The sequence below is a fragment of the Nomia melanderi genome, chromosome 4, assembly GCF_051020985.1.
Source record: "Nomia melanderi isolate GNS246 chromosome 4, iyNomMela1, whole genome shotgun sequence".
Classification (NCBI taxonomy): domain Eukaryota; kingdom Metazoa; phylum Arthropoda; class Insecta; order Hymenoptera; family Halictidae; genus Nomia; species Nomia melanderi.
In genome coordinates this window covers 1392680-1420552 of record NC_135002.1, presented here as the reverse complement: position 1 = coordinate 1420552, position 27873 = coordinate 1392680, and the positions used below count along the sequence as shown (strand labels likewise).

Genomic DNA, 27873 nt, shown 5'->3' with positions numbered 1-27873 from the left:
GAAACCTTCGTTCCCAAATGTCCTCAATCCAATCATCTCAATCCAAGTATCCCTCGCTCGCGGACGATCGTCGTCGCGGAATATTCGAACGCGTTAAAACCACCCCTCGTCGCAGGGTCGAAGTTTACCAGAAACCATCCGACCTCCCCGTCCGTCCGTTCGTGTAACGCATCGAACAGGTTCCAACGGGCGCGCGATAAATAAAACCTTTGCCGGCGGAAATAAAATAAAAACTCGGCTTCCACGGGAATGCCGGTTCCATAGGAATATCTAACCTCCCCGAGGGACCGACCCGGCCGTCACTCGATAACGAAGTTTCTTTTTTCATCGACGGTTTCTCCGAGTCGGTGACGGCCAGTTATGAATTTTATGATTTATTCGTGTTGCTCGTGGCGAGGGGACGGGGCGGGGGAGGCGGCGCGACGCGGAGCCCCGGCCATTATACCGGCCGCATGAATTACGACTGTGTGCATGCCAGTGACGTGCAGTCATCGGGTCGTGTTGGTCCGCCGGATCGGGCCGATGCTCCCCGCGCGATTTTAGACCCTATACTTAACGGATAATCGACGCGATGCGATTATTAGCGGGCGGAATCGGCTGATTTGCCGGCGATCCGACCGGAAAACGATGCGAGCTTGCCGGTAATTTTTGCTCTCGGAGTTTCTGACCGGGTATTTTCCAGGCGACCCGAGACGAATTCAATTAACCCCTCGCACTCGGGAGGTGACTCTCGGTTACTAGCTCTCGCACCGTGGAACTGTCGAATTCGATGTTTAACGGAACTACCGAGCGTTTGATACGGTTAATATGTAATCTCTATAAAAATTGTAACGATAGGTTGTTGTCGGTTTCTTCGGACATTCGTTATAGTACTCGAATGAAACTATTTTAAAAATTCGAATATTCGGTACTTCGAAGATATCGATGATTGCGAAGTAAAACAATTGAAAGCAGTTATTTTGAGTACTACAGTAGTTCTAGGGTTAATATTGTACTTCGACACGTTGAACGCCGATTTCATAGAGCAAAATACAGAAAATGGAAAAAATATAATATTAAATCATTTGATTGAATTGCTTTTAAGATATCAATAATTTCAAAGCAAAACAATCGAAACCAGTCATTTTGACTGCTATATAGTTCATAGTAATGTTGAATCATTTGATTGAATTGCATTGTTATTGCACATTCATCTAGCCGAACATCGCCACATTAGATAGCATTGTTTATAATATAGAAATATTTTTGAATAATCGTCGTTGACACATCGGTGTTAACACGTTGACTGCCACAATGCTTGTTCTTTAATAACAAAGGCAAATGATGTTGATAATAATTATTAACGATTTACTATTGCAGTCATATTACGCTATAAAGCTGCTTATGTTACTAAATGTTTTTATCTCAAATCGATCGTTGGTGTCTTGTGCTCTGTAAAATGTAATATTGAATTTTACCGTTCATCATTGCGCTGCGCTAGAACGAAAGACGACTGGGAGTCGTCTCTCGGGTGCAAAGGGTTAACGAACAAAATTGCTATACGTATCTGGGTGAAGTTGATAGAAACAAATTCGTCGCGCGAGACTTTGTTGAATCTCCGAATCAACTGTAACGTAAGAGGTTAATACACTGGACGCTGGACGATGCGTTTCAATATTCAGAGACGACGAATCGCTCGTCAGCTTTTAGCAAATTGTTTCCAACCATCGATCTACTACGATATTGTCACAGGATTTCATTAATTGTAATTCATCGAATGACAGTGACTATGAGAATAATTCTAAAATAATTTCACATTGTAAAGTTTGACGGGTAAAAATAGATTAACCTCGAGTCGATAACAATTTTACGAGCGCTTTATCTATGGAGGTCTAAAGTGTATCTTACACTCGAAAAAGAACATTAACAATTGCATCGCGAATAAAATAAGTATGTTCACGTGGGTGGTAATGGTTTAAAAAAAAATTTGGTATTGAGAAAAAAGAAGTTTGGAGATGCCGGGGATCGAACCCGGGGCCTTTCGCATGCAAAGCGAACGCTCTACCACTGAGCTACATCCCCTCTTGAAAGAACGAGCTGAAATACCGTAGAAGTAATTGGGGAGTGCACGTCAGATAGCACTGTAGACAATTACTGCGAAAGTAATGAATCAGTATCATTATTAACACACTGTTGACCGGTAATTTTACACAGAAGCTATCATAAAGTGAATCAATCTAAATCAATTTTAATATACTTTATTTATACTTAATGAATCGAAATGAAACTTCAGACGTATCTTTTATATAACTTTCACTATTCTGCTTCTGCAATATTCCACATTGCTCTGCATCTAAAAAATTGAGAAGCCAATGCAAGTGCAATCACGAGTTGACTCGTGACCGGTGAACAATCTGTTAATCCTTACTCGAGAATATTTTTCTCAACGGATATTCATTATTTTCTGATAAATACTTTGCATAAATTGTGTACTAATCTCTCGCTGTTCGAATAGTTAAATCATTTTCTCGCACTTGGTATTCCAAACGTGGAAATTCGAGCTCAGAAAAATTCCGACATTCGTCCGCAAAGGGTTGATATTGAATTTTAAATTTGATCATTTTGTCGGGTCGAATCCAGCGGCGACCGAAGGGCGCCCCCCGAGCGCGAAGGGTCAAACGTGCACGGCGAGTGAGTTGGCATCGCGCAGGAGCGATTGCACGGTACGGCTCCGTCGTGTCTTTGTCGAAATCAATTTGTCCGGTGGGCCGCAGGCTCGTAAAACCTCGCGCGCGATTCCGCGCGGACGAGGGCGAATTAATAGCGGCGCGCCCTTACGGGGTGGAGAGAGAGAGAGAGGCCGATAATTTCGAGGGGAGGGGGCGCCCGGGCCCCGGACCGACGCGCAAATCATTTTCAGCCGCGAGAATGGCCCATTGTGATTCGAATACGTTTTATGCGGCGCGTTTACGAGCGGCGGGGACCTGCCCGTGGCCCCAGATGTCGTTTCTCGTCCCCGGTATAATGATATTACGGCGGGGCCTCGATTATCCGAACCTCGCTTATCCGAGCCACGAATTGCCCGAACTGTTGCGTCGTTTGTCACTTGTTTCGTTGCTCGGCCACGTCGGGGCTGGCCGACCTTTGCATACCGAGAGACAAACTTCTCTTCGCGGATGTTGAATCGTTACCGATGCTAGCCAAAAAATGCCCGACGAGATTTGGAAAAGGTACGAATGATTCTTTGAGAAATTACCGAGGGAGCTGATAGTCAACCCTTTGCGCTCGGAAGTTTTTCGGTAGAAATGTTTGAGCACTCTGATGAGATAAAGACGATGTTCTGTAATCTGGAAGAGAAATTATGTACATTAGAGGAAGAAGCTGTTTTAATTCGATATTTCTCAAATTGATGCGTTATACGAGGTATAATATTAACCCTTTGAGCTCGGAAGTTTTTTAGTAGAAATGTTTGAACACTCTGATGAGATAGAGATGATATTCTGTAAACTAACTGGAAGAGAAATGTACATTAGAGGGAAAAGCTGTTTTAATTCGATATTTCTCAAATTGCGTTATACGAGGTATAATATGAAATATCAAATTTCACAGTTTCACTGTATGAAATCTGGCGACGTTTCGGCGAGATGAAACTTATTTGAAAGAGTAAGTCGCGACCGAATGATCTGATTACTTAAACAGCAAGAGGTCAGTACGTAGCTTCCCTTTTTTATATTAATTAAGCGATTGATAGGTAATTCAGCTTCACCTGTTAAAGCTTCGTATATTCCGAAGAATCTTCGTCCGAGGGTTAATACATAAGCCGAAATTTCGACCGTATCAAATCTGAATTCAGCCAAATTAGCCGGAATTACCAAAGAAGCTGGTTAATACCTCATTAAGCCGACATTTAGAGCGATTCGGATCTTAATAGATCCACGTTTGCAGGTTTTATCAAGAATATACATCAATCTATATCAATTCTGTATCAATTCTATATCAATATTTGCTCCAAAGTGTAATAATTGCTAACAGAGGAGTAATATCTCATTTGAATTCAAAAGAATCACACAAACATCCATGCTTCAATTCCATTTGAAATCTTTTAATAAATATTGGGTTAATAAATATTAAGAAATGTATACTTAGTCCAAGCTCTGCTGTATCTATTCAGCAAATAAACATTCAACAACGTCCTTACTCAACTGTATTATCGACCGCGCGTATCAGCGAGGCGAAGCGCGCGCTCGTGGGACGCGGAGAGAACACGCTCGCGGCTCGATGAAATCGAAAGAATTTCCGTTCGTTAGAAACGTTCCAGTTCCCGCGGCCGGGGATGTATCGCAATCGCACGGTCGCGTGTTCGATTCACCGGACAACGTTGTTATCGAGCCGTTTCGCCGCGTTTTTACGCGATCGTCGGCGAACCGCCGCCGGTCTTTTCGCGCGTCCGGCCTTTCACCGCGGCTGCGGCTCGCGAATCTATTCGACGCTTCCGTTCGTCTCCTTTCTATCGATCCCTGGGATGGATCTTCGCGGACTTTTGCGCTTTAAACGGTTTCGAGGCAACGGTTCATTCGAGCGAAGGCTCAATCGGATGAGACGTGCGGCGATAGCGAAAGACTAATTAAAAAGAATCGACATCCTTTTTCGTAGATTTCTTGCTGAGAAACGTTCAGCTTCATTGTTAGTAAAAATGATTAACAAACTCAGGAGTCCTCATTTTATAAACAAAATAATTAAAAATGAGACACTTGAAATTTTGAGGCAAGAAGCTCAATAGTTAAAGCTTAGGAAACTCTGGGCATATCAGGCATCCACGTTTCTAAAGTATAATAATTGATAAGAGGAGAATATTTCATTTGAATCCGCAGGAACTTTAATCGCTAAGTTCCTATTGATTAGTAGTAGGTTCCTATTGATATCTCCTATTAATAGGAACTCAGTAATTGAAGTTCCTCTGAATTCAAGTGAAATATTATTCTTCTCTTATCAGTTGTTACACTTTAGAGTAAACATGGATGCACGATACGCCTAGAATGATTAGTAATTATTTATGTTTGGTAAACTCTGTTCGATATCTTCAGAGTCTCACGCGTTGTTTTAAGGCGAAGGGTTAAGTTCGATCGCTGTAAAAAGATCGAAGCGCACGGTTGATCCGCGGATCCACGTGGACCCGATCCGATGCGATCCGATCGACGTCCGCGCGAATTAGCAAAGCAAATATGAGGCGAAGCGACGCGCAGATAATAAGCGTACCACTGGGAACCGCGGAGAATTAATGGCCGCGATCCAGAGCCCGCCGCCCGTAAAACCGGGAACCGGGGCCCGGTAATCGCGATACACTCGCAGAAAAATTCGAGAGCCGAGTCGTGGACCACGGGACCACGTTCCCGTATAATGCGCCATTGTTGTTTCTTCCCTTGATATCAGCGGCGCGACACGGGAATGGAATAACGGCCGATCAACGTGCATCGTTAGCTAAAAATCTATCCGATCTTCTTGTTTTTATGTTCTCCTTCGATCGTTCGTCGGGGATAACGAGTGTGGAGGTGTCAGACGGTTTCTTGTAGCTTAGCATGCTTGTTTGTTAAGTTTTGAGATCGTTCGGTTCATTTGATCGTTCGTGTATCGTTGAGATTGGCCTTCGATTTGATCGCGTTGTTTCCTAGTTTCTTCCCTTTTCTTCTGGTTTTTTTTATTTTACTTGGCCGTACGTTGAGGATAACAATTGTGGAGGTGTGAGACAGTTTCTTGTAGCTTAGCATGCTTGTTTGTTAAGTTTGGAGATCATTCGATTCAATCGACCGTTCGTTCACCGCATCATTCGCGCGTCCCTCCTCTCAAGACTATCTTCGAATGTTAGGAGACTAAGAAGCCTTCATCGTTTGTTAACACTAGGTTTTCGCAACCCGTCAATTTGACGGATATTGAATTTTTTAAATATTACTTAGTAATAGTTTAAGTCGCTCTTGATTCATACAATTATACGAATAAGCATTGCAATACTTTGGCTTCGAAGCTACAATTTTCGCGATTTATAGAAACGAACACGTAGTTCTCTAGGAACAATAGAATAAAGTATAGAATAACTGTCCGTAAATCTAGTGTTAATACCCCAAACACGCAGATGAACTAATAACCGTAACAATATCAAAGAAAACACAAAAGAGCTTTCAATAGCTCAATACTCAACGATCCAGCCTCCGAACCTCACTTTTCCCTTAAACCTTACAAAACCTCTCAGCGAGGGACAATGAAAACTAGAACTCCAAGATTCCGAAAGCAAGATTGGCCAATACACCTTCCACTCGCGACAGTCGCCGACGGTTTCACAAAAATCGCACGCCGATCGAGGCCGCGACTCGTTCCTCGCTGGTTTCCGCGGGAGAAACGCATCGCGGTCGGCGATCGTTAGAGGAAACTCCGCCGTTCCCCGCATAATTGTACCGCGGTACGTTCTTTTTTTAATAAGTCCCGTTGGCCACGGCGCGCGCGCGCGCGCGTATTCATGTAAACCGGCTTGCAAATTCGTTTCGGCGGGAATGTGGTCGGTCCCCGGCTCTCTCTGACGTAATCGACGCCGATAGGCGCGCAACGCTAGCCCTTGGCCACCCATTGCACCCATTGCGCCCAGCGCGGCCGGCATATGGCGCGACACGTGCGAACGGAACAACCGGTCTACCCGCGCACACCTTCGCCCGAATGCACGCCGCGTCCATATGTCTCCGGTTTTCATTCAGCGGATACTTTCCTCGCCCGGCCGCGACACCTCTTCCGTCGGGCAGGTATCGCCGGCTTTCCGTTGAACGTGGGAAGCCTGGGAGATTGCGGAAAATGTTAATTGGGAGATAGGGAATCGAAGGGGGTTCTTTCGCGCTCGCATCGATTAGATAGTAATTGATTTATTGGCGAGAGGAGGTTGGGAAGTGGCTTGTATTGCTGTTGCTCTGGAGGTTGAGGAATGATGGGAATGATGATGGTTGTGGGATGTTTGGGAAGGTTTGGAGTGATGTACATTGGAAGATGGGGAATTGAAGTGAGTTCCTTGGTGGTTGCATTGATTGGATAATGATTGATTAATAAGAGACGGTTGGTGGGAAGGTAATTAGTGGCTTGTAGACTTGCTGTTGCTCTGGAGGTTGAGGAATGATGGGAATGATGATGGTTGTGAGATGTTTGGGAAGGTTCAAGGTGATGTACATTAGAAGATAGGGAATTGAAATGAGTTCTTTGGTGATGGCATTGATTGGATATTAATTTATTGATAAGAGACACTTGCTGTTGCTGAAGATATTGGGGATTGATGGGGATGACGATGGTTGTGAGAAGTTTGAGGAGGTTTGGTATGATTTACTTTCAAAGATGGGGAATTGAAGCGAGTTCTTTGTAAATTTGTTGTCGCTTTAAAGAGTGAGGGTTGATGAAAATGGCATTTAATGATTGTGATAAGTTTGAGAAGGTTTGGAGTGATGTACATTCGAAGATGGGGAATTGAAGTGAGTTCTTTGGTGATGGCATTGATCAGATAATATTTTATTGATAAGAGAAGGTTGGTTGAAAGGTAATTAGTGGTTTTTAGACTTGCTGTTCTGGATATCGAGGATTGATGGGAATAACGATGGTCGAGAGAAGTTTAGGAAGGTTTAGGATGATGTACATTCAAAGATTGAGAAATGAATGGCAGCACTATTGTTTTGTGAGTTCTTTTGTTATTATATTTACTAGATAATTATCGATTCATTGTTAGATAATTACCGATTTGCAAAGCATGTGGCGAAGATCGATAATCCATTTAGCCGAACGTTATTTACTGTCCAACGGTTGAATAAGTGTCGATCAATTACGACTGCAGGATATTGTTTACGAACAATAACTACTTTGAGCTCTCCTCGTGCTCGATTCTTTTCCATCGAGACCTGTTGTTCTGCCTTCGGCACGCGACACGGTTTATCGACGATCGGGCATCTCTCCGCGTTCCTCCGTCTGTCTGCCCGACATTTTCGCCTCGGCTGCACGAGCATTAGTCACTCGAGAACTATTCCTTCTGTTCGTAACACGGGTTCCATTTATTTCCGTCTAATTCTTCTTTGAACCTTCAATGGAGCTTCTGTTCCTTTCAATCTCGCATGGCCCACTCAACGCTATCTATCATTCCTTTATTAACCCTCCGCACTCGACCCAGCAAAGTCACAGCTTGATATTCAACACTAAGCTCTGCATCACGCTACAATGTACCAAACATCGAAATAAAGTAACATATTCTCTTCATTCACGTGTGATCTCTAGATGACTTAGTTTCCAAATCGTCAGAAAACATTGAATAACTCGACAAACTCAACCGTTTTCATGAAAACTCTTCCGTGCGTTACAACAACGTAACAATGAACAAATTACAAATAACTCTAACTCAACGATAACCTAATTTCCAAAGTATCGTTAAAAAACGTTGAACATCCCTATCAGAAAACTCCACAAACCCAACTATTTTCACGAAAACCCTTCCATACGATACAACAACGTAACAATTAACAAATTATGAATAATTCGGACTCAACGATAACCTAGTTTCCAAAGTATCGTTAGAAAACGTTGAACATCTCTATCAAAAAACTCCACAAACCCAACCATTTTCACGAAACCCTTCCATACGTTACAACATGACAATAAACAAATTGCAAGTAACTCGAACTCAAGACTCACTAAATAACAAAAGAAAAAATCAAAGAAAATAAAAGACAATGCGGAGATCTTCTGTTTTCGTTGGCCAAGTGTTGAAACGAACGTCTCCGGTAAGCAAGGTCGGAATTCGATCGTTACATAATTCGCATTTGCATAAACGATCCGCGGCTGCAGCGTCGCACGCGTCCCCGCAACGTGACTAATTGCGCGGGCCTCGGTGACCGCGCACGTGCTCGCACGCCCCCGTAATTGTCCGCCGCGAGAGGCTAAGACGGTCGAAATGGGCCCTCGATTAATCACCCGCCGAACCAATTACGACACACGCCGGACCGGAACGGATGCGGCCGGAGAAGAATCGGCCCGAGCAGCCGCGGCGCTGCCGCTTCTCTTCCCTCGTCTGACAAATTGCTACCGGGATCCTCCTTTTTTTCATTAGAATCGCTTTTCCCCTCTCCAACGCTGGGACTACTGTACGGTTGCTGGAGTACTCTTGATCCCTTTTTGCAATGATTGAAGACAACACGCTTCTGTGAGAAATAATTGATCGGTTCTCTTTAGGACTCTATAGAAGCGACATTCACTTGGCAATAGGCGAACCGAATTGTAGATCGAAAGTTAGTTTGACTGCTTGGTGGTTATAGTGTTGACAATTGAATTCCGTTAACGAATAGTCGTTCCTTTCGAGCTTATCTTGGGCAGATCGTTGCTTGAAAATTATCCATGAAGGAATTACAGTGGACCTTAGAGATCTAGGCAAGGATTATACTTGTATAATGAGGGAATGATGAAGCTTATCTCGTAATTGCCTCAAAACTCATCATTATCTAACAGGACAATCATTGATAAATCCCATAACTCCAAACGCAAAGTCCCCTAATCCCAAGTGTCTTAATATTAACTACTGAAACTTAGAATCCACTTAGAACCGATCAGTGTACAAGAAAGGTGGTAATTTTCAAATGCAAAAGTACAAATAAATTACACTAACAGAACGATCATTGATAAATCCCCTAACTCCAAACGCAAAATCCCCTAATCCCAAGTTTCTTAATATTAACTACTGAAACTTAGAATCCACTTAGAACCTATCAATGTACAAGAAAGGTGGTAATTTTAAAATGCAAAAATATAAATAAATCACGCTAACAAAACAATCATTGCTAGATCCCCTAACTCCAAACGCAAAGTCCCCTAATCCCAAGTGTCTCAACATAAACCGCTGAAACTCGGGAACCGCTTAGAACCGATCGTCGTACGAGGAAGTCGTCTGAAAATAGACGAATACTGGAGTATCGGTTTCCCGGGAAGCGAAGGGGGGTAATTTTCAGTTGACCGATCACCGGACACGAGCCGAGGGAAGCTAGCCGCGAAGAAGGGAGGCGGCAATCGTTCGGTTCGAGTCCGACCGATGGGCTAATTGCTTCTCGTCCACGCTTCTACGGCTGCCCCCGGGTCTCTTCTTTCGTTCTATTCACCGTGTACTCAATTAAAGGTTAACCAATTAGCGGCGCCAGCGAAAGGATTCGGCGCAGCTGACGCGCGCGTGCCCCTTTCGGGGGCGCTCGGTTTCCTACCATCGATCCCTGCCCCCTGGCTCGAAACAATCGACGAGAAAGAATATTCCAAAGCCTCTTCTACTTGTCAATTAGAAATTGAACCAGTTCCACTTTCGGAATGTTCTCGAAGTTTACCTTCAGAAGAGTTCTCTATCCTCGTGGAAATCGGATCTAAAGGTTGTACGCGAGTGAATATTTCGAATATTTTGGATTTCACTGATTCTTCGGGGTTCTAATTAACTATTAGTGTGGGTAGTGGGATTGTTTTCGCTTGTTACGTAATTGGAAGCATTATAGGGATGTTTAATCCGTTGGAATTCGTAGGAATGTCTGAGCGCCTTTAGTCACGGCGAAAAAGAGAAGAATTCTAAGCATACGTTATGCCTTTACTTCCTTTTAAGTATAATAGTTGATTACAGAGGAATAATCACTTCGATTTCGAATGAACCGAGTGATATATTTGTTGAATCATGTTGAAAATCTTTATCACGAGTCTAACTCGTTGTAGGACAAGGGGTTAACTAGAAAGGGAATTTGGCCAAGTATGCATAGAAGTTCGCCTCCTCCGAAATATCGATCAAATACGATCCGGGCAACAATCGAAGAAATTCACGTAGTTTTCTATTTTCCTATTGTTCAAGTAATCGATATGTAATTTAGCTTCATCTGTCGATGGTTTTCTATATTTCCTTTAATCTTCGTCCGCGAAGGGTTAAATAAGAGATACTCATATAACTTCGCCTCCTCCGAGATATCGATTAAATACGATTCCCCGACAACAATCGAAGAAATTCCAAGTCGCCGGAAAAATAATGCAGATAAGGATCGAGGAGTTTCGCACCAGCGACCACCTGCGTCGCCCGCGGAGAGATCCGTGCCCCGTTCGTAGCGGTTTGATCGATTCATGACAGTTTATGCTCCCCGTATGAAGAGAGGGAAAGCAACACAGATAACGAGACGAAACGAAAAAGAGAGAGAGAGAGAGAGAAAAGAGAAACGAACGAGCTGCCTCGTGGATATAATTAAGCGTTTTGTGGGCCGATGCCGGCCCTCTTCTCCTCGCCAATTATCGTGTCCCCGATGATCGCCGCACCGGCTCGTTTTTTCCCCGGCCGAGCGTGGAAGCCACGGGACCCGGGCCGATTCGTTTATCGATTCGTTTATCGAATGTGGGTAGAGAAAAAGCCGGACGCTCCCACGACCACCGAACCGGGGCCTCTCCTTATGATTCGTTTAAACGAATCGATATCTCGCGACGATCGACCACCGATGACCGGCCCTCTCCTCGGAGATCGATATTTATACCTTCGGATCACTGGCCACTGGATGCTCGTACTAAGGGGGTGTTGATCTTCTGTTTGCTAGATCGAGGATTTCTGTTTTTCTGCGCTCGAAATGTTGGAAGGGGTGAATGAAAATTGAGTTCAGTGCTTTCATCTCGTTGACGTCTGAATTTTCCTTTTGGAAACACTTTGACGAGGTAAAGAATGATCGATAGGATAATTTCTCGAGTTGTTTCTGAAAATTGAGCGACAGTAGATCGAAGGATCTATGGGAAATCGAACATCTCTATGTCAGAAGCTTCACTTTCAGCGCTCGAAAAGTCGAAAAGAACGAATAACAATCAAATGCACTGCTTTAATCTCATTACCATCTGATTTTTCCTATTGGAAACACTTCGATGAGATAAAGAATAATCGATAGGATAATTTCTCTATTTGTTTTTGAAAATTAGGCGATAGTGAATCGAAGGATCCATAGAAGATCAAACATCTCCATATCAAAAGCTCCACTTTCAGCTCTCAAAACTTGAAAAAGAGCGAATAACAATCAATCCCCTGCTCTCATCTCATTACCACCTGCTTCCTCCTCCAGAAAACACTTCGAAAAGCTAAATAATAATCGATAAAAGAAATTCTCGCTCGAATCCGAGGTGGTTTCGCGCAATTAGCGTCCGGCGATCCGTCGAACCGAAGTAAATGGCGGCGACGTGCGGCGCTCCCCTTAAATTGGAACGAAATGCGAAACAGTGCGGGCCTCGTGGAAAAGGGGGGGCGACCGGGAATTAAACCGTCTCGTTGGGGAGCGTCCCGAACGATTGTCGCAATTATCGCGACTTGACTCTCCGATTGATCTCTGGCGAAAGCGTGCCCTGACGTCATCGACCTCGCGCCTCGGTACTATTCCGCGCGGGTCCCGCCGCGATTTTACCGATCGAAAATCTCAATGAAGCCGGCCGGACGTTCCACTGGATCCGCGATCGATCAGTCGATCCACGCGCGGTGAGTCAACGAGTGACGCCGATCGGACGGGTTAACAGGATCGCGATTGTTAACCGGTTGCACAGCGTAATACCGATTGCGGTTTGCTGGATAAGACTCATCGGTCGACGCCGATGGGAATCTTGGCTATTCAAGGATGGATGACGAATCGGAGACAACCGGCGATTGTTTTTCATGAGGGAATCTTCGAGGTTGAGACGCGTGATTGGTAATCGGCATTTCAGTGTGACAATGCGTAATTCTGGGAGTTCTTTCGTAGAACTTGAGGGTTTGGCTATTGTGTTTAAGGTTCTTGAGTTGGAATTGGAGGCTTTGAATTGTTTAAGTTTGAGATTGTGAGCTTTGAGTTTGTCAAGTTCTAAATTTTAAGCGTTGAGTTCGTCAAGTTCTATTATTATAAGCTTTGAGTTCGCCAAGTTCTAAATTGTAAGCTTTGAGTTTGTCAAGTTCTAAATTGTAAGCTTTGAGTTCGCCAAGTTCTAAATTTTAAGCTTTGAGTTCGTCAAGTTCTAAATTGTAAGCTTTGAGTTCGTCACGTTCTAGATCATAAGCTTTGACTTTATCAAATTCTAAATCCTAAGCTTTGAATTTTCCACATCCCAAATCGTAAGCTTCGACCTTATCAAATACATCGTAACACTCAAAAGCATCAAAACTATCCAAAGTTTCCTCATCACAACAAACCATTCCCACCAAGCCTCATTCCCACCAACATGCCCAAAACTTCAACCTACCAAAACCCACATTCCCCTAATCATCAACCATAAAAGTTCCCTTTCTAATGCACATCTAACCCAGACTTTCCTCGCAGATGGAGAACCAAGGATTCGAGGAGGAGCAGCAGCAGCAGCCAGGCATCCAATCGCAGTCCTTCCCGAGGATCGATTTCGTGTCGCACGCGTCGGCCTCGCACGTGCCGGACGGCCACGTGTACGAGGACATCCTGCCGGGCGTGGAGCAGGTCTCGAGGATCCTCTCGTGCCCGAAGCAACCTCAGACGCTGAACCCAGACCACCATAACCCCCCTGAGAACCCGGAGGACCGAGTCCCGCGACTCTCACCGAGACCCAGCAAGATCCGTTCGACTGCAGATCAGGAAGCGGAGTCCCGCTTCCGCCGCAACCTGACGCTGCCGTTCCGCCGGTCCAGCGGCCTCGATCCTCCCTGCGCCAGCTCCTCCGTCCGCGTGACGAGCCGCGAGAAGAAGACCGGCTGGCGCGAGGACAATGCGGAAACCGCGGAGAGCGTCTCGGTCGACAAGGAGCGAGAAGTCTCGGTGCAGACGCAGGCGGAGTCCAGGCCCAACAGGCGGCGCAGGAAGAAGGACTGCAAGCACTGCAGGAGCAAGGCGGTCGCGTCCTACGACCGGGACTGCGAGATCGACGAGAACGAGGAGGAGGCGGTGCTCAAGAGGAACAGGGACAACCGGCGGCAGTTCCAGGTGATCGCCAATGACCCCAGGAGCAAAGCCGTCGCGTCCTCCTACGAGCGGGACCGCGAGATCGACGAGAACGAGGAGGAGACGGTGCTCAAGAGGAACAGGGACAACCGGCGGCAGTTCCAGGTGATCGCCAGCGACCCCAGGAGCATACTGGACCCCTGCGACCTGGGCATCCTGAGGACCTGCTCGCCAGCGTTGGGGGATACCAGGATGGGCAGCGACGCGTTGTGCGTGTTCACCATTTCGGAGAAGGTCGCCGGGTCGCAGGGCGATCAGAAGTACATTGAGTATGAAGGCGACAGGACGGAGAAGAGCGTCCTCTCGCAGAAGGGCAGGGCTGGCATGAGGGTGAACTCGATATACTCGCAGGACCGCTGGTACAAGGAGGCGCCGATCTTCTGCACCGACTCGAAGGACGGATCGTTTCAGGTGAGATTTGGGTGAAGTTGATGTGTTTTGTATAGGTGATCTTTGGAGGTTTGAGAGGAACGGAGTTTTTTAGTGTTTTATTTATTAACCCTTTGCACTTGGAAGTTTTTCGCTAGGAGTATTTCAACATTTTCTGATGAGATAAAATTGATATTGAAACTCGACGAAGAATCGTACATTAAGGAACAGAACTATTTTATTTCAATATTTCTCGATTTCAGGCGTTATACGAAGTATATCTTGAACGCTTCTCTGTAGAAATGAATTATCAACCCTTTGCACTCGGAAGTTTTTCGTTGGAAATATTGTAACATTTCCCTAAGAAGTAGACCATATTTTGTGAAACTAACTCGAAGAGAAATTATAGGTATATTGAGGCACAAAGCTGTTTTATTTCAATATTTCTGAGATTAATGCATTATATGAAGTATAATATTAAATATCAAACTTTATAGTTTTACTGTAGGAAATCAAGTGGTGAGTGAGAGTCACCTCCGGAGTGCAAAGGGTTAATAGTTAATTTCTATACAGAAACGTTCAAGAACCTAAAATTTCATTTTGAAAAAAAAATACAATTATACATGGATTCACATCTTCTAATTTATTCTGTCAATTTCCCATATTCGAACAGAAAGAATTTTACAATTTGACAATAATGTAACATGACATCCATGATGCAAATTGTATCTACAGCAGAGCGAACGGAGCGCAAAGGGTTAATTTTGCTCGTTTAATTTTGAATCAGATTTTTTGAGGAACGAATGCGATAGAGGTGTAGCTTCTCTATGAGAAGATAGTCACTGCGATAGGAGTAGATTGAGAACCGTTGTTCAGCTGATAGCCGCAGTACTCGTGTCGACTGCTAGATGGCAGTAGTAGGGAGCAGTTTCTCGCTAGTAAAGTTGCACGAGCAATAGTACAAGTAGGAACGTGAAGGGGAGGAAAGCATACTTACCTGGCGCAGAGGTTACCGTGATCAAGAAGGCGGTTCCTCCAGGGCGAGGCTTTTCCATTGCACTACGGTTAGGCTGACCCTTGCGAATACCCCTAATGTGGGTATCTCGGGCGTATAATTTTTGGTAGTCGGGACTGCGTTCGCGCTGTCCCGGACAAGAGCATTGAAAACAAAATATCCTTTTTTTTAAGTTTTATTTAAATGCTTAGTAGATCAACTTTATATTAGCAACTGTTTTTTTTTAAAGTCTTTTAGTGTAAAAAAGCTGTGCTTGATGTGAGTTATTGTCGTATAATAGATATGATAAGTAGTAGTATCTTCCAATGATTTAACGACAGAAAATCCTTTTTTTTTAATTTTATTTGAATATTAAGAAGTGTCTTAGAATCAACTTATGTTAGTACCTGTTTTATCTTTTTTTTTTAAGTCTTCTAAGTGTAAAAAAGCTGTCCTTGATAGTGATTTATTATCGTAGAATAGATAATGATAACTAGTAGTGTCTTCAATGATAGAAGTGCTATTTTAGGAACTGTTGAGTTCTAGATAACATAACGTTATCATTCTACGTTTAAATGTAACATAGATTTAGCATCTGATTAGATTTACTGAACCTTCATCCATGGAATACTCATTGAAAGGATATGGTATTCCAAAGTAAAGTTTACTTTCACTTATCAGCAACATCAATCCACTCACTGCAACAACATTCCTCATTCTTCTCCAAATCCATGCACAATCTACTAAGGAAAAATCATCAAATTCTCACATTCAATAAGAAATACTCATTACCTCATAGAAACTTGTTCATCTACCTTCCAATTTTGCAATTATTAAAAAGACAACAGATATCTCCGAGGAATATCTCTTAGGAATACTAATTCAGCAATACCAGAACTGAATTGTGAATCATTTAAAGTCCCAATAGATCCACTCTCGAAGTCCACAGAGGAATTTTAAAAAGTCAATCGAACTACTCGGTAGTTCTACTGTTAACGATCCATTCAAGTCACAACCTAATTCTATTCCTCTACAGATTTTCCCATCATCAATCACCGCACGTCGATCACTAACTCCGACCCACATTCGCGATCCGTCGAAGCTCAAGGCCCCGAAAAGAATGACAAAGAGTCCACGAAGGCCGGAACGGTGGCAACAAACGAGGCGAGTGTCTGCCGATCGGAACCAATCAACAGCCGACAGACAGGGACAGGTGGAGGGTTCCCCGAGTCGGCCAGCAGTCTCTTCTCGAATCTTCCTCCTTCCGTTCTATTTCGGATCGTAGACGGCGACCGTTTTTCGGCTAGCTCACGCGGCGGGATGCCATCTCTCCCGCCGCTCAACACCAGCTTGACCCTTTCGGTCACGAGTTCTTTTTTTCTGAGTCTACTTGAATATGCGCCTTTAATTTTATTTTGTGACACGAATTGTTGACACAATTTTAGAAAAGTTTTCGACATTAAATAGAAGCTATGGTTGTGATGATATGAGGAAAATGTTTACAAACAAATTTACCGAATTTAGATACACTAAGTATTTAATATGCAGGACGCTATGATGGAAGGGTTAACCCTTGTATTATTTACTCTCACTACTAAGCTCCTGTAATATTTTACTATCGACAATTTGGAAGAAATGCAACAAAATTCTCCATTCTACTTCAGGTGGAAATTTCATTTGAAGAAAATGTTTACATTGATAGTAGCAAAATTTTTTGCTTTGAGCTATTTGGCTGAACCACATTGATTTTTGTTCAATTAATCTAGAAATCGTCAACGCGAGTCCCATTGATATAAGTGGATCCCACTGAAAATCCGCGCAATTTAATTTTCTGATAATTAGGTACGCAACGTGTTAAAGTAGTTGATTCATTGATACACAGCTTAATTCATATCTCAATCAACGCACCGCCACAGTTTCTCTAAAGGAATGTTGAAAAATGAATCCAAGTGCTCTGTAGTTCTGGCGTTAATTCGTCGTCAGCGACGATCGTTTCGCGACATCAAAGATGGGCGAACCGGTCGCCATTCGTTTCCCCCGCCGTCTTTCCGTCGACGCGATGAAAAGATTCTCCAGTCGACGGGAATATATTCGCGTAATTGATGCCCCGTTTGTCTGGAACCGCGGTGGGCTCTGTCTGCTCGCGGGTTCGGGATCGTTGAACCGTTTTACTCGGCTGTTTCTTAACCGAACGGTTCGATGTTCCTCGAATTCGATCGCTGAATCGACGAATTCATTGGAGTTTCACTTAGGAAAATTCATACTTTCGACGTTAACGCAAAGAGTTAACGTCGAACACATGACTTGTGTTCTATTTTTGTCCAGGAATGAGAATGAGGCTTATCGTAATTAGCTGTAGGAATAGTATAAACGATAAACGTTCTTTTTGTTGCCAACTTGAATTGCAAATGTTTAGTCTATTATTACGTCTGCGTCTATCAACACTCCGAGTTACCAAATCGCATCATCGTTATGTTTATTACCAACGTCGATGCGTCAATGCTTTTTTCTCATGCCTCGAAGGCATCAACTTGAATTGCAAATTTCTACTAACTACTTACAGTAAGAAAACCTAAACTGTCAACATCGCTATTGCCATTCCTGTTACCATCATTAGAACTATAACTTCATCATTCTTAAAAATTCTTCCAATCACCCAACAATCTACATCTTCCACCCAGTGTTCTCCAACGTTCTTCTCGTTCCCCGAAGGCATCAACTTGAATTGCAAAATTCCACGGTTCGAACGATCTACAAGAACACTAAGAAACAATCAACAATCAAGATCACTATTACCATGATTCTAACCATAGCAACTTGATTATTCCTAAAAATTCTTCCAATCACCCAACAAACACACCTTCCACCCAGTGTTCTCCAACGTTTCCTCTCATTCCCCTGCGGCATCAACTTGAATTGCAAATTTCCACGACTCCAGCCATCTACAAACACTAAGAAACAATCAACATCACTATTACCATGATTCTAACTATAGCAAATTTATCATCCCCAAAAATTCCTCCCACCAGTTAACAATCCACACCTTCCACCCAACGTTCTCCAACGTTCTTCTCATTTCTTAGGGACATCAACTTGAATTGCAAATTTCCACGACTCCAATAATCTACAAGAACACTAAAAAACAATAAACAATCAATATCCTATCACCATGATTCTCACCATATCAACTTCATCCCCAAAAATTCCTCCCATCAGTCAACGATCTACACCTTCCACCTAATGTTCTCCAACGTTCTTCTCATTTCTCAGAGACATCAACTTTAATTGCAAAATTCCACTATTCGAACCATCTACAAGAACATTAAGAAACAATCAACATCACTATTACCATGACTCTAACCATCAACTTCACCCCCAAAAATTCCTCCCAGCGATCCACACCTTCCAGTGTTCTCCAACACTCTATCGTCGCGATCATAACATATATAACCGACAACGATGCGTCACCGTTTCCCCGTCCGACGGCCGAAGACACCTTGTATCTCGCCGGTTATCAGTGGCGCATAGGCGTCGATCGCTAACGAACGCCATTGGTCGCCAATATCCGCGGCGATCGCGAAAAACGCGATTAACGGAACCGCTCGGCGACGGAGCGGCGCTGTGCCGGCGTAAGCTTAATTTAGTGGCGGCGAACGGTTCCGAGCTGTCAACGTCGTCGTCGGCTTCCTCGGCGAGACCCGTCGGCGGTGCGGACACGAGGAAATCTCGCTCGCTCGCTCGCCCGTTCCTCCCGTCCTCTTCCTCCTCCGCGGCGGCTGGCGATGTGTTTCTAAAGGAACAAAACGGAACGGAAGTGGTAAAGGTCTATCTATAGCCAGACTCGCGCGCGATGGTCGTCTGCCGGCACCAAGCCGCCACGCTCGAGCCTCTCGTAAGTGAACACTCGCGGATCCCGCCGGAACGCAGGTTTTTCTCTTGACACGTTAAACGCCATGTCAGTCGCCGATGGCCGACGCTTCTGAATTACTTGAAAATAATCGTTGCATGCGATGTAATCGATGTCGAATCGAAATACTTAATAACTGAGCTGATAATAGTGTATCGCAACGATTGTAACGCCAAATAGTGGATAATTGTCGTTACTTTTCTTTGCTAAGAGGAATCGTACAGAAAAATGGTCGAGATTCTCGTGGCGTTTAACGTGTTGGCGATGGAACTACCGATCGCTTAACACTTTCTGGACGAACATCGGTTAACGCAGTGTTTCCCAACGTTGAGGGAAATTGGGGGAGATTTGAATTTTAAGGGGGACAATTTGAAATTTGAAATGTCACTTCATATACTTCACTATATTTAGACACGTGAACAAAGTAGCAAAGATATTATAATAAAGATTAGAAAAATATTGTAATATGATATTAAAGATTGTATATACATGTTACATAGGGGGGCAATTTGAAATTTGAAATGTCACTTCATATATTTCACTATATTTAGACACGTGAACAAGGTAGCAAAGATATTATAATAAGTATTAGAAAAATATTACAATATAATATTAAAGATTATATATATGTTACATAGGAGTACAATTTAAAATTTAAAGTGTCATATATTTCACAATATTTACGCACGTGAACAAAATAGCAAAGTATCGAAAACCTGTGAACGAATTTGCAAGAAAATTGTAAAACACTGCTTGTACATTTAACAATATTCATTGTAAAACAAGGGTCGAATTGCGCAAACGTGATGAATCGAGAATGATGTCCGTTTGTTTCTTTGTTTCCTCGGTTAGCGTTGTTCGCTGTTTCGGAAGTAAAATGACGCAAACGTAAAACTGGAACGTTGTTGATAACGTGAATCATGGTCTCAGAAATGCTTAATCCTTCGGGGAAATGATTGCATTTTTACCAACGTCGTCGAACTTCTTTGTTTCTGATCGATCAATTTGATACGAATTTTAATCGATAAATGCTCAAGTACTGTTAGTGCCACTTTGTTGCATAAGTTCGTGTGACGAAACGCGTTCGCCGATTCGAAGAAGCAGACTTCAACGCAGTCGGAGAGATAAGGGAACCGTCGGTCGCGTTTTCTCCGGAAAAGTGAAGCTTCGTTAGACACAGCGTTATTTTATGTTAAACCACATTCTAGAACATTCACTAAAGGGAATGATAAATATTTTTAACTATCGATATTTAAAGTTCAAACTCGATTTACCGATTATAACAGATATACAACACTTTGAGGAGCTGTTATACAAAATTGTGATTTTCATTATTATATAATTATCATAATTATATACAGATGGTAAAATCAGGTGGTTCCCACGCGAATCGGTGATACTAGCTTGTTTCCTTCGCGAATGACGCCGCCGCCGCGCCCCCCTAGCTTCTTGATTATTGATTTTGAAACTGTATCGGAGCGCAGATAAGCGATTACCGAGGAACTGCCGGCGAAAAGCATCACCTTGAGGAGAATGCGGTACCGATGACTCAACTGCAGTTAAAACGGAAGCCCACGGACGACGAGGACCGACAGCGCTGTCGCGTCACCGATCCTCTGGTGATTTTTACAATGATTTTCCGCTTAGGTGTAGATCTTAAGGATCGCAAACGAAAATTTTATTTAAATTGTTCTCGAGATACGAACAATTCAGGTTTCCTTACCCGTGGTTTCAGGGATATTGCGAAAAATACACTTTCAACCCTTAACTTTGACACGTTGACTGACGGTGGTCACCGATGATTAAAGCTTCCAAATCACTGAACAACAATTACAATAAAAAACTTGATTTTAAATAAGAATATTTAGTAAACCAAAGTTTTACAAAGGCAAATAATATTGAAAATAAGCAGCTAGATTATAGCGTAATATGACTACTGTTATATTAAATCCTTAATAATTATTTTCAATGATATTGATATTTCATTGATACTGAAAATAAGTAGCTAGATCATAGCGTAATATGACTACTATAATACTAAATCATTAATAATTATTTTCAATATCATTCGCCTTTGTTATTAAAGAACAAGTATTACTAATCAAAACGCTAGAAATTCATGGCAGTCAACGTGTTAAGGGGTGTTTTCACTTGATTAAAATGAACGTCGGCTAAGAAGAAACATTCATCAAATATTTTCTTCAGAACCATATCAAACATAAGTATCATCAAAATCGTGCGCCAGTTGAGGTTCCTTCGCAAGATTGCCTTCTGTTCCCACAGAACAATGAAAATCGAGCTTTCATTTGCTCCCACAGAACAACGAAAAGAATCATTTCATCGAGGATTAGGGTGTGTCTCATAAATTTCATAAATTTGTCGGATACGAGAACGAACGAGGGGGGAAATAAGTTTCTGTAGTAATATAAGTTTCGATGGTCCACATTTCAGAGAGCCAACTCGCTTCCGGTGCGAACGCAGACTCCGTCCTCCCAAAATCGCGTGAATCTCCGGCGCAGCGTCAGGGGAGAGCCACCCCCGCATCCGGCCAGGCTGAGGAAACACCGGCACGGATGGACCCTGCATCTAGCCCGGCCCCTCAAGACTTCCGGTTGCTCCAGGTCCCTGGTGCTCCTGCTGGTCGTCATCTTGACGCTGCTGGGGATCGGCGCCGTTGCTCTCTACATTGTTTTCGGTGAGTGTCTCTTGTCTCTCAAGTGATAACGCCAGTGTAGTGTTATTACATTGATAACACTAGTGTAGTGTTATTATATTGATAACGCTAGTATTGTGTTATTATATTATAGATAATTAAAGAGTGGATCTTGAGTAATCGAGAACTAGGAATAAATATATGTATTTAACCTTCACATAATTTTGTGACATGTCAGCAACTCCTACCAAATTTGATAGTAGTCCTACTGAAAGTTAACACTAGTATTGTGTTATTATATTATAGATAATGAAAAAGTTTATTTAATTTTTTCTTATAAAATGACAAATGACAATAATAATAATAATAATAAGAAGAAGAAGAAGAGTAATAATAATAATAATAATAATAATAAGAGTAATAATTAATAAGAGTAGTAATTAATAAAAGTAATTACCTAGCATCGTTTGGATGCTAAACTTTCGTAGATATTTACCAAAAATGCGGAAGTGATTGGGCGTCTATGCAAAAAAATTAATAAGAGTACTTATCTAATGAGATCACAAATATTGTGCTATTACAAAAAAATATCAAAAAACAACATTTATTCGAATAAACTTACTTTGATTTATTTCTTGAAGAATATAGCAAAAAAATTATAATTGATACTGATAATCAGAAGCGCTCCTCAGCACTCAAACGGTTAAATAATTAATCGACAGAAACTCTTGCTACGCACAGGCGTCTACATTTGTAACATCAAAGTTACAAAATACATTCCCGAATAAAAACGCGAGTTTCCATAACCGCGTGCGCATTTCAGCGACGGAAACAACGAACGACTAAAATTTCGCGGTCTGATTACGATCGATCGCGACGTACGTACGTGGGAAAACGAGAGCCGCGCGTTAGCCCTACAAACACACACACACACACACAGAGAAACACACACACTGTCCAGGGGCTAGCAGCGAAAACAACTTGGCCGAGGTTTTTTTAATTCGTGCCGAGAAGCGTACCAATTGCCGTCGACAAGATGAATTTAACCGGTGGGTCAACCGGGTGCCGCTCTTCTTCTGCGCCGGATGGGCCGATCGAGTTAAGCCCGTGCACGCGCGCTGACCGTTTGTATACCCGAGGCGTTGACCGTTCGTTATTTTCCCGAGTGCGACCGGTTATTTCTAGAAGACGCGACCGTTCGACCAATCTTCGGCGCGTTAACAGTTCGACTTTCGAGTGCGCAATTCGGGATGCGAATAAGTATTTTTATTCTGTCTCGAGGTAGGAACATGGCGGAGAGAATCGCTTATGGGGGTGATTAGAGCTTCATCCCTTTGAAGGTTCTTTGGGATATGTAAGAGTCTTTTGCAGGTGAAGCTAAATTGTACGTTGATTGCTTAGATAATAGGAAAGGAAACTATGTATCGATCTCTTTGTTTGGGTGCCATTTTTGCAAAATTGGAGGTAACTAGAGTTTCATCCCTTTAAAGATTTCTTGGAAGATACAAGAGGATCTTTTGCAGATGAAGCTAAATTATACGTTGATTGCTTAGATAATAGGAAAGGAAACTGAGTATCAATCTCTTTGTTTGGGTGCCATCTTTGCAAAGTTCCCGTCGAAAAGTGCCAAGCGTTTCTTTCGTTTCAGTTGAGAAATAAACGAAATGGCCCGCACGCAATGTTAACCGTTTGAGTGTCATTTTTGCAAAGTTGGAGGTAACTGGAGCATCATCCCTTTGAAGATTCTTTGGGATATACAAAAGGATCTTTTGCAGATGAAGCTGAATTATACATTGATTGCTTAAATAATAGGAAAGGAAACTGTATCGGTCTCCTGTTGTTCGGGTGCCATCTTTGCAGTTCCCGTCGAAAAGTGCCAAGCGATCACGTTTCTTTCGTTTCAGACGTTTTTCTATTTTTACGTGAGATGATTGTAAATAGCGCGATCGTTCCGTTTTTTCATTTCTAAGCAGATAGTAACGAGAAAAAAAACGAATGATTAAAAGGAAGGAAAATTATTTCGCAAAGTTATCGGAGTTCGAATACTGGAAAATGGTTTCTATTGAATGAAGTATTTATATAAGTGATCCTTCCCTCGATCTCTTCGGGTATTCCGAAGCGTATATCGATGACGCAAAGGGGCCAACCAGCTAAATATAATAATACGGTGAACCCTCTAGCGACGCGATATTCTGAAAACGTGGGTTTCGATATAACGGTAGGAAAATTGGGATAATCCTGTTATAACGCGGTATCCTTGGCACAGTATCGGATTAACCCCTTGTCTTACTATAATAAGTCAGGTCATCGGAACACCGTTGTCCTACAGATAATTAAAAACTATTAGAATCATTAAAAAGATTAGGTTACCACGAAGAAGACCATTAGGCAAGACACTAATCTTGTAAAATAAGATTAATTATACTAACAGTCTCGACACAAATAGTATCACGTTCACTGCTTGACGATAATTCGAATTCGTCAGATAACTAATGTTGAATGAGAATATTTTATAACGTAAATTCCTGGATAAATGAAACTCTGAAGGTTTCATACTGTCATTGTCACTAACTGACGCGTGATGATCAACTGATTCCAGAACCCGAGAAGCTGCAGGTCATCCAACAGTACCTGAAATCGTCAGCGAACGACACGTCGACGGTGGAAACGTTCAGCACGGGGAAACTGCTGACGAACGGGACGAGCGTCACATCGTCAACGACAACGACGTCCACGATAAAGTCTACGACGAGCAACAGCTTAATCGCGGGCATCCTTCTAAGCGGGGACCAGTCATTTCCGGAGAACAACGTCGCTGGTACCACCGTGAAGCCGGAAACGGAAGCGAGCACGTCGGTCAACTCCACCAGATACTGCGACGACTGTCTTGACGGCGAGGTGTGCGTCGCGCTCGTCGACGAGGAGGTGCCTACCTGCAGGACTGGATTAGATTCCGAGGATCCGACGGGATGCGCTGGCTTCTGCCTCGTCAATAAACAAAAGTGTCATCGTCTCGACGTGGACGCGTTCAGGTGCATTGAGTTCCTTTTTTGACACTCTGATTGCCATGGTCATCGGTGACAGGAGCTTTTAAGTTATAAGGGAATAATTGTGACTTGAAGGATAATTGATTTTAACACTGGAACTACTGTAGCAGTCAAAATGACTGGTTTCGATTGTTTTGTTTTGGAATTATTGGTATATATTAATTAATTATGACTTGGAGGATAATTGATTTTAACAGTAGAACTACTGTAGCAGTCAAAATGGCTGGTTTCGATTGTTTTGTTTTGGAATTATTGGTATATATTAATAGCATTGAATATTCGAAGTGACCTTGAAAATAAACTTCATTTGAATACTATACTGAATATCTGAAGAAACCAAGAATAATCTATTGCTACAATTTTTATAGAGATTACATACAATCGTTTTAAATCCTCGGTAGTTCTAGTGTTAAATACAAATTTTCTGTAACGTGAATAACTGGATAATAGGGTGATATAATAATTTTTATATCAGATAATTAAAAACGCTGATACTTTTCGTGGCAGTCAGCGTGTTAACGCCAATGGCGCGCCAATGGCAACTCTAAAAGAGTGTTGGTCTGTTCTGAGAGTACCTGAAGTGTAACGAAGAAGCTAGACTATTTCATTGTTCCATTGTTAACCCTTTGCACTCGGAAGTTTCTCGCTAGAGATATTTAATATCCGATGATGAGATAAAGAGAATATTCTTTGAAGCTAACTTGAAGGGAAATCACAAGTGCATTGAGGAATGGAGATATATTTTGTTTCCTAATGTTTTCCCTTTGTGTGTCTGACAGGTGCGTGGAGGTTGACCACTACTGCCTGGACGACGAGTGGACGTGCGCGAACACCCTCTGCATTCCTTCAGAGAAGCGCTGCGACGGGCACATGAACTGCTACGACCATTCGGACGAGTACAATTGCGGTACGCGTCTCAGTTCTGATCCCATTGGCGGCCCAGTTCTTTCCATAAGCCATAATTACTTCTGTTATCGGCTTTGCCGCTTTGTCGCGGCCGCGAGGCTTCAGTTTGCCAGCTCCTCGCCGCGTCGTCGCGAGTTAATCCGTCGGGTAGAGAAGTCAGAAATCTCTCTGGCGTCTTCGTTTCCGTTTAACAATAGAACTACCAAATGGGTTAGAATGATATTCCTGATTTCCTTTTGTACCATTAATGAGAAGGTACAGATGCTTCTCTGATATCGTTAACCCTTTGCACTCCACAAATTTTCACTGGAAATACTCAGTATTTCCTAATGAGCTGCAGATGAGATTCTCCAAAATTGATTTGACAAGAAGTTGCTTATACATTAAGGAATGAAATTTTCTTTCAATATTTCATATTAATGCATTATACAAAGTTGAATGTTAAAACTGAAACTTTACAATTTAGCTGTGTCAAATCAATGATCGGCGACTGAGAAGTTGATTCAGTGATACCTACCAATTGATTGTCTATGATTAATCGACGGTCGGTAACCGTCGATAACGGCAGATAACGGTCGATAACGGTAGGAGCATTCAACATTTCAACATGTTGAATATGAAAAGGTCTTGCAAACGTAGAAATATTGTTTACCTTTGTAGTCATGATTAGTTGTAACCCGAGAGGATGACCCGACCGTTGAACATCCTCCTAAGGTCGAGCAAAGAATCATGATAGACGGTGCGCGCAAATCCTGGTTCAAAGATCCCGAATGATAACGTGGTTAACCGTGTTTATTGCAGTCTGCGACTCGAAGACGCATTTCCAGTGCGGTAATGAGACTTCCTGCCTTCCGTTGGAGAAGAGATGCGACCGCAAGATAGATTGCTGGGATGCGGCGGACGAGATTAACTGCACGCTCGGTAAGGGGACGGACGTCGAGGAACGAGTGTCGTTGGCTCGCAGAACGTCGACTGGTTCGAATCATCGGAAATCAATTGTCAATCTATTTCTTCACGCTCTTAAAACCAAGAGAAAGTCTGCTCAGTTTTATTCTCTATTTCTCGTCGCTGGAAACTGTGGGATGAATTATTGATTTGAAAAATTGACATCACTATGATTGACATGATTGTATATATCTATTTATATAATATTAATATTATATATTATATAATTATATATACAATTTTGAAAATAATTATTACAAGCACTACTGAGCAGAAATTCTTGGAAAGGTCATTCTAAACAATGGCATAGTAGATGGTTTCTATCGCGTGAGGGAGCTACTGAAAATTATGGGAATCCCCTCCCATTTTCTCTTATTTCTATTTCATTCTACATTAACACTAAAACCACCGAATGGGTCAAAATTATTAAAAACGCAGCAGATGCTTCTCTGGGAGTTACTAAAGAAATTGCAGTACTCAAACTGAATTATCAATTAAAGTCTCAATAGATGCACTCTTGGAGTTTCCATGGAGAAATTTCAAAAAATCAATTTCAGTACTCGGTAGTTCTAGTGTTAATAAAATGATCGAGCAATTATGAAACAGTCATTCTGTAAGTTGAATCCATAGCTCTCTCGCGTCTTTCTGTGACCAGTCGTCATTTGCGGGCCACCCGGTATATACCTCCCTTTCTCTGTCTCTATATTTCTTTTTCTTTCTGTATCACCAACCCTCTTTCTGAATTTCTGTTTTTTTCTGTTCTCCTTCGTAGGTCGTAAGTAATCTCGGTTGGTGTGAGTACATTATTTGTTAATTCGGAATGCATAGCAGTTCCCGCATGCGCACGCCACCGCTTGCACCGGGGATCCCCCGACGCTATCCTTCTTCCATCCAGCACGACGGTAGCTTCTCGTCTCACCTCGCAACGATTTTACACTGGCGAAACTCATGCGTGTCGCGAGTCGTCTGGCAGCCTATTGAAGGTGTCCGTGTATCAGTATAAGTTCAATTTTAATTTGGTGAAGCTTAAGACTTAGCCAACCGAATGAGACACTTTCCACTTGGCAACGCATTGCCTTTTATTCAGAATGAGACAC

General features: G+C 42.7%; 1 protein-coding gene, 1 long non-coding RNA gene and 2 other non-coding genes across 14 annotated transcripts in view; 2 read left to right on the top strand and 2 right to left on the bottom strand.

Moving 5' to 3' along the window:
• Positions 1-27873, top strand: part of LOC116428254 (uncharacterized) — a 51776-nt gene that overhangs the window by 20891 nt on the left and 3012 nt on the right. For 2 of the 7 annotated variants that reach the window (XM_076366545.1, XM_076366544.1), the window contains exons 5-10: positions 13308-14366; positions 20710-20844; positions 21677-21920; positions 24478-24910; positions 25705-25832; positions 26633-26752. In XM_076366545.1, coding sequence (XP_076222660.1) covers positions 13308-14366; positions 20710-20844; positions 21677-21920; positions 24478-24910; positions 25705-25832; positions 26633-26752 — 2119 coding nt within the window. Of the gene's footprint in view, positions 1-12477; positions 12705-13307; positions 14367-20709; positions 20845-21676; positions 21921-24477; positions 24911-25704; positions 25833-26632; positions 26753-27548; positions 27571-27873 lie in introns of those variants that run through there. The other 5 variants (XM_076366549.1, XM_076366550.1, XM_076366546.1 and 2 more) reach the window with 5 other exon arrangements.
• TRNAA-UGC (transfer RNA alanine (anticodon UGC)) lies at positions 1990-2061 on the bottom strand. The gene has a single exon. It is a non-coding gene; the product is annotated as a tRNA-Ala (tRNA).
• On the top strand, positions 15314-15475 carry LOC116428368 (U1 spliceosomal RNA). Its single transcript, XR_004235245.1, has one exon. It is a non-coding gene; the product is annotated as a U1 spliceosomal RNA (small nuclear RNA).
• On the bottom strand, positions 17639-19127 carry LOC143174418 (uncharacterized). 5 transcript variants are annotated; one of them, XR_012998340.1, is made up of 4 exons: positions 18499-19127; positions 18340-18442; positions 18179-18271; positions 17639-18080 (listed from the first exon to the last, which is right to left on the bottom strand). It is a non-coding gene; the product is annotated as an uncharacterized LOC143174418 (long non-coding RNA). The 5 variants fall into 5 exon arrangements; XR_012998341.1 differs by having other exon boundaries at positions 18179-18269; positions 18345-18442; XR_012998344.1 differs by having other exon boundaries at positions 18340-18453; positions 18668-19127.